This window comes from Perognathus longimembris, chromosome 2 (assembly GCF_023159225.1).
Source record: "Perognathus longimembris pacificus isolate PPM17 chromosome 2, ASM2315922v1, whole genome shotgun sequence".
Lineage (NCBI taxonomy): Eukaryota > Metazoa > Chordata > Mammalia > Rodentia > Heteromyidae > Perognathus > Perognathus longimembris.
The window spans coordinates 25140759-25152259 of record NC_063162.1 but is presented as its reverse complement, the minus strand read 5'-3'; the positions used below and the strand labels follow the sequence as shown (position 1 = coordinate 25152259).

At 43.8% G+C, this 11501-nt stretch overlaps 1 protein-coding gene across 1 annotated transcript in view; it reads right to left on the bottom strand.

Moving 5' to 3' along the window:
- Positions 1–10770: 10770 nt before the first annotated feature.
- Positions 10771–11501, bottom strand: part of Arhgap19 (Rho GTPase activating protein 19) — a 35732-nt gene continuing 35001 nt past the window's right edge. The window contains exon 12 of the mRNA XM_048338576.1: positions 10771–11111. Coding sequence (XP_048194533.1) covers positions 11101–11111 — 11 coding nt within the window. The 3' untranslated portion in view covers positions 10771–11100. The remainder of the gene's footprint in view (positions 11112–11501) is intronic.

The following is an 11501-nucleotide window of genomic DNA, read 5'->3' as shown; positions in this document are numbered from 1 at the left end:
GTACCCTTCTGTCGTGGAGATGGAGAGTTTTGCTGCTTCAAACCTGTCCGCTCAGTCAGCTGTCTACTTGATAGCTCAGTGCAATACAACTAAACTCCAGGCTTGGTAGGTAGTCAGTGCTCTCAATGGTACCCATCTTCAAGGCTCTTGACTTGGCATTTTCCCAGCCATGTGGCCTCCCCACAGCTGCTTCCCAGGAGAAGAGCTGGCTGACTTGCCTGGCTGACCTCCTGTCCATCCTCCCAGCCAATTGCAAGCCTACTTGCCATCCACATAGCCAATCCCAAGCCCCTCGTCAATTCTCACAGCCAATCATAAGCCTTCTGGGCCATGGGGAGAAGATATGACGCTTGAGTTGGGTCAGCAGCTATTCAGCAGGTCCCAGGGCAGTATGCTCCTGGGGGGTGGATACCTACTCAGCTCATTACATCTCCGCTTCTCAGGGCCTTCCCTGGCTCCAGATCAAGCCCTAAATGAAGGAGTGCTGAAGAGACATTCACTGTGTAATAAGCAAGTTTCTGTTGGCCTTTGCCAGGCTCTGCTTTCATTGGCCACAGGTCCTCAGTCATAGGGATCAAGGTCCTGCCCTGGCCCCAGGCAGCCGGCCAGACTATCTCACTGCTTCCAGGTGATGACCTCAGGAGGGACTTATTTGCAAAACTCTTTGTGATCCAGGACTGTGTCTGTAGAACACGGGGTCCCCCATAAGGGCTTCTGAGCTCTCTTGTGCAGACATACTGCTTCTTCAGGGAAGAAGAGCAAAGGGACTGCGTTGGTTCACTGGCTGCATCCATCACAGAGCCTTGATCTCCTCTCAAGCCCTGAGAACCCAAACCAGGATCTGGCAGCAGGCCATCTGGCAGCCTCGCCTCCAAGGTCTGAGGACTGCCTGCAACCCACATCCTCTACTCCTCCGGCATCTTCAGTAGCTCCAGGGTCTGAACAATAAAAGCCAGTTCCTTTGTTGCTTTCTTGGTTGCTACCAAGACCCCTTGTGACCACCCTGCCTCATGTTTCCAACTCAGCATTCTCAACAAACTAAGTGGACAACACAAGACTTACCCGGAATATGACATACTCTCATCCAACACATGCCCTCTTTTGTGCACTGATATATTGGGGAGAGAGGGGGTCTGCAAAGCAATGGTGAGCCACAAAGACACGGTGAAAACATGGGCTCCAATGAGAATTCAGCAGGTGGAGCCAAAGCACTGCCTGGAAGAGACACCTTCTGGGAGGAGAGGTCCAGCTGGGTTTGAACACGGAGAAAGTCATGTCATCCTTAGACTCAAGTAGTAAACAGAATACCTTTTCATGTGCTTATTATCTATTGGTATCTCCTCTTTAATGTCTATTCAGATTTACAGTGTGTGTGTGTGTGTGTGTGTGTGTGTGTGTGTGTGTGTGTGTGTGTGTTACTGAATTCAGGGCCTAGATCCTGTCCCTGAGCTTTTTTACTCAAGGTTAATGCTCTACCACTTGAGCCACAGCTCCACTTGTAGATTTTTTTTTTCTTTTTTGAGTAGTTAATTGGAGATAAGAGTCTCATGGACTTTCCTGCCTGAGCTGGCTTTGAACTGCAATCCTCAGATCTCAGCCTCCTGAACAGCTAGGATTATAGGCATGAGCCATCAGCACCTAGCTCTTCTTTCCATTTTTAATTACATATCAGATATTTAGATGCTTAATGGTCAAGCTGGGAGTTCTTCAAATATTCAAGATACCCTTAACATATACACAATTTGCAAATATTTTTATCCCATTTTGTGGAATACAGTATTTTGTGTGTCCTCTTCTAGAAGGGACATTATAATACACAAAGTCCCCAGAGTCATTGTATCTAACTCTGGCAACCACCTCTGGAACGTTTTAATTTGTGCTCAAATTTAGTCATAGACACACCTCAAATTTAGTCATAGACACATCTGAATACATTATAAACTTCTTATTATATGGTTAACTTATAATAAGAACCCATATCTAAAATAATGAGAAAAATGAAATCAGTAATACTCTCTCTTTCTCTCACACAATCACATACAACAGAGCAAGGGAGAAAACACACTGGGATTACAGGTGTGTACTACTATGCCCAGCTAATTTACACTACTTACATCATTTATTCTTTATCTTTTAGCAATCTATATTCTACATGGATGTTAACTCAATTGTGTTGCCTCAGCCACCAAGACCTAGCTCTAGGCATTTATTTCTAGTGTAAGTTTTTAATTAGCATACATTAGTTGTACAAGGGAGGTTTCATCATGACATTTCCATCATGCATATAATGTATCCTGATCAAACTCACCCCCTCCCATACTAGCCCTTATCTCCTTTCTCCTTAAAGCAATTGCAACAGATTTCATTGTTCTGTGTTCATAGATGCAAACAAACTACTACCATTTTCATCCTCATTTCCTCTCTCCATTAGCCTTCCCTCCTCCCACTGGTACACTTAACCCAACAGAGCCTATTTTACTTTCCTGTTATTTTTGTAATGTGCAGTAATTGCACCAAAGGATTTCACCATAATATTTCAGACTTGTATATATTATACTTTAGTCAGAATAATCTTCTCTATTGCCTTCTCTTTCCCAGACTCCCACCCCACACTAATCAACAGCTTTTATTGAGATGGAATTTTTTTTTTTTTGGCCCATCAGCTTGAACTCAGGGCCTGGACACTGTCCCTGAGCTTCTTTTGCTCAAGGTTAGTACTCTACCACTTGAGCCACAATGCCACTTCCAGCTTTTTCTGTTTATGTGGTACTGAGGAATCGAACCAGGGCTTCCTGCATGCTAGGCAAGCACTCTACCACTAAGCCACATTCCCAGCTCTTTTTTAGTTTATTAGCATATTTTGATTGTACAAGAGGAGTTTCATTATGAAATCCCTATACATGTAAAAGGCAAAAGGTTTATACAATCTGGAGAGAAACCAGGGTATTCCATACATGTATACAATATACTTTTTTTATTGTAAAGGTGATGATCAGAGGAGTTAGTTACATAAGTAATCAGTACATTTCTTTTTAAACATTGCTACCCCCTCCCTTACTTTCTCCTGCTTAACCCTCTCCCTCCCCCTCCCCTCCCTCTATCAATCTCTCAAACTCATTTCTGGCTAAATTTTAAACAAATAAAGGCAGGAAGGTTTAAGAGATGTCCTCACTCACTCAAGTCCAGGCATGTTAGCAAAGTCACTTGCGTCACCTAGTGGCAGAAATGGTGATTACAGGCCCACATGGCTGCCGGTTCTCATTCCGGTACCTAGGACACAGACAGGTGGCTAATGAGCGCACAAAATGAAATGTGACATCTGAATTGAGATGTGCAGTAGGTGTAAAATACACACTGGATCCCAAAGATTATACTGACTACACATTTTAATGATAATACTGGAGGTGGGGAAGCAACAGAGATTAAACTAGACAAGTCACCCCCAAGGCTAACTGCATCCTAGGTCCATCTAGATAATGAGCAAGTCCCTTCACTTCTCAGAGTAGCGCCCTCGTCCTTAAAATGGATCAGTGACACTTGTGTCATGCCATTATGAGGACTGAATGTGGCAGGGCATATGAAATGCCCGAGGCATAGTGGGTGTTCACTCAGTAAGTTGGAATTCTTCCCCTCAGAGCTGGTCAAAATGATGGGAAAACTAAAAGAGACAGCTCCTGGGTACTGTCAGAGGGTCTGCATTTATTTTCCTCCTTCTTCCTCTTTAGCACTAAGTCTCAACTAATCAACCCTTCTAGTTGTGGAGCACCAGCTCCAGCTACAACCCTGCTGGCAATTCTCTGTGCCTAGGAACAGCCCACAAGTTCATCTGGGGTATTTATAGTTGTTTGGGGAGTATTTGGTTTTTGAGGTACTGGAGTTGACCTGCCTTTTTCAGTCCCAGTGTCCTTCAGTTCACACACTGGCCCTTCCCCTTCCCTTAGGGAGCCCCTCTGCTACCCCCACTGGCCACAAACTGCTCATTCACACTGCTACCGCTGCATGTATGGCTCTCAGTGTGGTCCCTAGACCAACAATCCCATCATTCATCAGGAACCAGGTTAAAATACACCTTCTTGGGCCTCAGACCTACTAGACTCAAACCTCCAGGACCATGGCCTGTCAAGGTTCTAGCAAGACTGATCCATACCTGTGAGTTAAAGAATGACTGCTCAACTCTCTACCCCTACAGCCAGCCCCACTGCTCCCAGCTCCCTGGCCCCTTCCCTGCTCTCTGTTCCACGTGATGTGTGTAACTGAAGCCTCACCACCTCCCTCCCCCACCATGCCACCAGGCCTGCAGGTGATCCTCACTGGAGGCCTCACAGCGATACACCCTCAGCACTGCTCACACACATGCACACTGGACATTTTTATCATGACCACTTTATCCAGGTCCTAAAGAATCCAAGTCTTCTTTTTCTATTGGCCATTTATAGAGAAAAGTTCATTTGTGCTAGATACAATATAAACTTGAGGATATTAACTCTTTTTTTTTTTTTTTTTTTTTTTGAGAGTCCTGGGCCTTTGACTCAGGGCCTGAGCACTGTCCCTGGCTTCTTTTTGCTCAAGGCTAGCACTCTGCCACTTGAGCCACAGCGCCACTTCTGGCCGTTTTCTTTATATGTGGTGCTAGGGAATCGAACCCTGGGCTTCATGTACACGAGACGAGCACTCTTGCCACTAGGCCATATTCCCAGCCCTTAACAACTCATTTCTTATGGGGCTTAAAAAAAAAAAAAAAGACTGGTTTTGAGAAGGAATCTTTTTATTTACTACAGCTACATGACCTACAGAGATTTATAGTATCTCAAAAATCATCAATACATGATTTTATTAGGACTTCACAATAGCATGGACAGAGAAGTAGGGAGGTCCTAAGCATCTATATTTCCCTAACAAGCAAACAAGTTACAAGAGTAAGTATACAACCACAGGGAGGCAGATAAAGGAGCCAAATCTTAAAGATGTACATTCTCTTGGTGTGAGCTCCTTCATCCAGTACCATCACCCAATAAACCATCATCTGTGCATGTCAACTGGGTCTAAACTATTGTGTTCAGCCCTTCAAGAGGGACAATGCGACCTGATTGAATGAGACCCTGGCTTCTTCCAGAAGTTTCTGAGACTAAGAAGTGTGACATGTAGGGGCTGGGAATATGGCCTAGTAACAAGAGGGCTTGCCTCCTACACATGAAGCTCTAGGTTCGATTCCCCAGCACCACATATATGGAAAACGGCCAGAAGGGGGCTGTGGCTCAGGTGGCAGAGTGCTAGCCTTGAGTGGGAAGAAGCCAGGGACAGTGCTCAGGCCCTGAGTCCAAGGCCCAGGACTGGCCAAAAAAAAAAAAAAAAGTGTGACATGTAGAGAATGAACCATGAAGAATCCTGAGACAGCTTTTACGACTGAGCTGAGGGCACACGAAACACGAATGAACTTTCTTCCTAAGAGCGAGTGTCTGCTTTCCCATCGACTCCTCCTCACAAGTGGCTGCAAGTAGCTGCTCACTTACCTGACGCTGCGCAGGCTGGGGAGGGTTGAAGTTGGACAGTCTCTGAGCATCATCACTCTCTAAAGACAGTGTTTCCACGGCAGCATTCTCAGAGTCTCAGGGACAGAATCTTTCCTTCCCTCATATGAAGACCTTCCTTAACACACAAACATTTGTAGAAATGAACAGAATACTGAAGCCCTACCAGAGAATAACTGCCGCCTTTCTCCTGGTTGGTGCACTGATTTGCTTCTCTTGGTTCTCAAATGATGCAGTCTGGTAGGGAGGAAGTTTCCTGTGTGAATTAATTTTTTTAATGCTTCTATTTACGGTGCTTACATTTGTGGTTCATTCTCTAAAAGCAGATACCATACTTACAATGTATCTAGACATAACTAGCTATGCATGCCACATGATGGTTCAATGAACAAGAGACTATGTAGATGCTGGTCCCTATACGGTTATAGCAGGACAAAGAAAAAGCATTGTGAGGAGATGAACACTTTCCTAGTGATGTCTTACTTGCAGCAGTCTCACGTGCAACTTTAACTTCACAATTGCCATGACCATGAATCGAGTATCCTAGATGTGTCTCATTAGTCAATGCATTCTTCACATGTGTTTGTGGTAGTAGCATGATGCCAGTGATATGTAAGTGGAACATACACCATTATGTTCAGTACCTAATACTTAATGATCAACTACTACTGACTAATGTATCTATTGCTATACTATACCTTTTGTTTGTTTTTGTTGTTGCCAGTCCTGGGGCTTGGGCTCAGGGCCTGAGCACTGTCCTTGGCTTCTTTTTGCTCAAGGCTAGCTCTCTTGAGCCACAGTGCCACTTCTGACTTCTGTTTATGTGGTGCAGAGGAATCAAACCCAGGGCTCCATGCATGCAAGGCGAGCACTCTACCTCTAAGCCACATTCCCAGCCTACATTATACCTTTTTTATTGTTGTTTGCAAGCATACTTCTAGTTAGAACTGTAGCCATTATACCTTCCATGGCCCTCCCACCCATCTCATGACTTCTATCTCTTCACTGCATCAACAGGCCACACCCAGGGTGATGTAAGTTCATTCTATGATGCTCACACAACAGCAAGATCTTCTAATATGTTTCTCAGAACGCATCTCAGCATTAAGCAACACCTGACTGTATCATATTAAAGCTTTCCCCTCTGAGCCATTGCCAATGGACATGAATCATAAAAATATAAGTGTATCAATCTCATGTCAACCTTCACTTTGCAACTGCCATGAACATGAGTCAAAGGCTCCAGATGTATCTATGTGGACAACTGACCTTCCTACCCCCAGGATGGCAGGCAGACCAGCCCCACAATGGCTATCTTGTTACTTGGAACTACAACTCTTTTCTAGCCTCCTGAATCTATTTCTTTGGATTTTTTTGCCTTTCAAGCTAAACTCTACTTCTTTTTTCTTTTACCCATGGATAATGGTTCAACTAAATTAAACATTCAACTAAATAAGACACTGGAAACAAAAACAACTCTCTGAAAATAAGCAAGTATAGGAAGGCACATCTGTAATCCCAGCCCTGTGAAGACAGAGGCAGGTGAAACCTGAGTTTGAGGCAGCCTAGGTTATATAGGGAATTCCAGGCTAGCTTAAGCTACAAAAATCCTCTCAAGAAAAAAGAAAAAAAGACTTGTCCATTGGACAACTTCAACTTTTGTTCCTACTCTTATAAGGAGAAATCAGAGGCTAGGCCTTGAAGAGATGTCTTCCACACCCATAACCGCTACTTGGGCTTTGTCCTTCCTCATCATTCTCATCCTCTGTATACCATTAATCTGGAAATGTAGACAAGAGCAAGTGGGTTGGCCCATGTCAGAAGGTAAAATCAATTTAGTAGCCCAGTGGCTCCAGTCTTTGTTTTTTTCCTCTTTTTTTGGAGACAGAATGGCCTCAAACTAAGATCGCCTTGCTTCAGCTTCCTGAGTGCTGGGATTATGGTATGTACTGCCTTGCCCGGGGCAAACTCTTTATCAGGCAAAGCCCTCTCCTTCTGAACTCTCCCACCCAATTATAAAATATGTCAAATATGCCTCCCATTCCTCAGAACCAGAGGAATCCTTTCTCCAAAACAACCCAGGTCAAAACATGAACAAGAGACCAGTCAATGCCTGTACATATGAAACAAAAACAATTTAATTTCAAAATATTACATAAGTATAAGACATTGCATATGATTGTTTCTTTACAGTTACATATTATATATTTTATATTTAGCCAAATAAACAAGAAAAATAAAAAAATGATGAAACCTTAAGAAACCTTATTTTGGTGGTTGAGCGAGCTCAGGGGCATTTGCACTGTTCTTGCTACATAGAAGAGCTCCCAGGGTAAGGGAATGCTTCCCCCACCGGTTCAACTGGTCCCTAGACATGTCAGAGGCATGCTCAACAGCTCTTCTGCACAGGCTACGGCCTCACACAATGCAGTTTCCATGGTAACCCTAGCACTCAGGCTATTTGTACCCCACCTCCTCTTGAGCCTTCCTCTTATCAACTTTACACTGATCTCAACATTAGCTGCCTACAACAGCCAGCTTTCTGGTGAAGCTTCTATTGAGCTAACCACCGCTGGATTCAAAAGCTTGAGCAATTTAGAAACCCACATCTCTCCCTCAGCTCTGGGACAGTCCTGCTGGCACCCAGGTTAGACCTGGGTACTATCTTTAGTCTCAAGACCTCAGGGAGGAGTGGACCAGGGATAAATTTCTCTCCCGATGAAAAGGAATTCCATCTCGAGAGTGGGAACTATTAAGTTTCCAGCCTCCGTGCAGGGCCCCATATAAAGCAAGGAAGCCAGTCCCAAGGATGGACTCCCAGCTGGGCATGGTCACATGGCCAGGTACTGGGGCAGAGTGCCCAATACCAGTCCCCCCTACAGCATGTCATATTTCAAACCATTTGTTGACACAAACTCCTGTGAGGGAAGCCGAATCCTCAGATGAAAGAGTGGCTCTCCTCTGACACCTGGCCAACAAAGCCTGCTTGGAACAGGCAGCAACCTCCTCCACGATCAGTGAAGCATGACCCCATCTCCCAGCTGCCCCCATCCTTCCTGACTACCTGTGTGAGGCCATTCAGAGCAAAGAGCTTTCCTTTGTGGTGGGCCAACTGCAAGTCCAGTTATAGTTCTGCACCCACTCTTGCACCAGCACCCTCTGATCCACTGCCACTGCTGAGCTGGGTTTCTAAACCAGAGTCACTGGTCCCAGGCCCAAGTCCACTGCTGTGGAAGGCTGAACACGCAGAACCTGTGGCTTCCGCTAACTCCCTCAGCACGGGTGGGAATGAAGGAGGGGGGCTGCGTTTCTATGCTGGTGTCCTGGCACTACCCCATAGTGACACACATCAAAACCAAAGACAGCTCCAGCAAGGAATGAAACTTGAAAGGCCACAAGAGACTGTTCCAACATGAAAAACAAACACAACAAAACAACTTTTAAAACATATTATATAGGTTAAAAAATTAAATACTGGCTCAAAAATAACAACTGCCATCTTGTCAGAAGGAAGATAGCAACCTCCTGTGGCAACAATAAAGGGTTTTTCTCTGAGTTCCCTGGAAGGTTCCCTGGAAGATTAGAATAGTTATTATTACAAGTAGAAGGTATATAGCTCATTCCTCAAATCTGGCTCCCAACTGGATCACAGCTCCCCTAAGAAATATGACCTATCAAGCCCTTAAAACAAGAGAAAGCATATTCAATAAATAAAACACACATACCCAAATACACATGTGAACTGCTCACAGGGGACCAGCTATATAAAAGCATCTCATTTGCACCCTCACCGCAGAACACTACCTATGGCTGTTGATTCCATTCATCCAAGCTGCATCTCCTTCATCTATTATCTCTCTCAAACAGAACACAAAGATGGCAAAGGATATCAAGTCACTACCATGCTCTCTCAACCTGATGCTAGTTCCTGCTCAACAGACCGCCGCACCCCTCCAGGATGGAGGAATAAAGGAAGGAAGCACACCACTATGGAAGAGCTGAGGAAGAACACTATTTTGATGTATTGATACCAAACGGGATTTCTCTCTGAACTTACTGGTACCTGGTACAGAATTGTTTTTTCTTAACAAGAAAAAGAAGTCCAACAGAAGAGAGGGCTGGTGAGTGGCCAGAAATGAAGTCCAACTCTCCTGCACTACAGTCATTGTTTCAGGATAGTGAAGATTTCCAACTGCCTAAAATTAGATCAGCAAACCGCATTTTGTTGGATACCTGTCTACCCATGGTGGCCTGACTCAGCTCTTGCACAAAGGGCAGAAACTTCAACATCCTCATTGGCCACATGCTTCTCTCTGGACAGTGATTAGGAACTAGATCAGAGCCATGTCTCTCCTTGCCATAAATACAGACGAACATATCTGATCCAATAGCCAAGTGCCCCAGCTCCAAATTACTACCTGTGGTAGAAACCACTCCTGAGCACTGGTGAGAGGCTCCAACTGCTTCCCAGTGAGAATGCTCTCCTCCAAATCCTAGCAGACCCCAGAGACTGCTACTCATGCCTTTCCTGTGACCCCACCTTGCACTCAGGAGATGCTCTAGATGCACACCTGATGCCTGGTGCAACAGAAATCCCACCCAAAGGAATATAAGCCAGCCAACTCCTCTGTACATTCCAGAGCCTCCTGCCACGTACAAAGATTTCTGTGAAGCAGTCAGTAACTTTTCCTTTCTTAGCAGAGTATTTCACTGGTACTAGAGATGGTTCAGATGAGAGGATACTGAGTGAAGGAAATAAGTTCAGCAACCACACAACTACTTTCACATCACAGAGAGATGGAGGAGGGAAAAAGAGGAGGGAGAAGAAGGAAAAACAGTAATAACTAAAATTTACTAAAATATGATATTCTTTTTTCAATACCACAGGTCAACTCCCCTCTAACTGCAGACACAAGATATTATAAAGATTTTTCAGGAAAGCCATAAATTCTCTCAACACAAATAAGGTACTAAGGAATATAGCCTCATAAGATCAAGAGCTTTCCCAAAGATTAAGAAGAAAAGGGGTCAAAAGTATCCAGTTTAAGAGTCCATTTAGATTACCAATCCAAACAGAAATGGCTTTTAAAACAAAAAATGTAACAAATAACAACCAGTTACTTAACATAATTGAAACAGAGAAAAGCCCAAAATATCAGTTAAAAATACTAATCCACTAAGATCAACAGTACTTCTTAAAAAATAATCACTGACAGTTGGGCACAAAAATCTCACGTTTTTGAAAAAATATAACTGGCCTAACAAAACATATTGAATGAACACTGGAGCCCAGCTGGTACTGCCAAGTTGCTATACAATGTAAGTTGGTTGTTCTCTGGTTAGTGGTTTCCCCCAATAATACTTAAGAAAGAGAGCGCATAGCACTCTCTCAGATACAGCTTACAAATGATAGCCAGTGAGTAGGTTAGAGGTTATTCAGTCATGTATAAGTTGGCTTTCACAAATCAAATGCAGCAAGCAAACTGCCAGTCCCAACTTCGCAATGAGCAGAAATAACACCTGGCCCACTAAGGAGAAAATTCTGGTGGATGACAGAAGAGCTCTAGGTTCTTCAGAGGAATCCTAGGTTGAAGGAGAAACAAGAACATTAGATACATTTATAAATATTTTTGTAAGCATTTCATCTATTGAATCTATACTTAATATCTTCTTCAGACTGAGAGTCAAAAGTATTTGAGAATTTCACTTTCTACCATCATCTAGTCTGCTCAATGTAATCCCAGCTCATTAAATCATCTTCGTGGCAATAACACCTGCCACCCAATAAGTGTACCTTTTATACCAGCGTTCCTCTTAATTATGTATATCATCCCTTTCTCCCTCATAACCACCTGCACATGAGGCAATATTCCTGCCATGTTACTGATAAACTACAGCCCCAGATAAAGCTATTAAGCAGAAAAACAGGGAAGTGGGCCCAAGTCTAATTGAATGCAGAGTTCATGCTCTTAC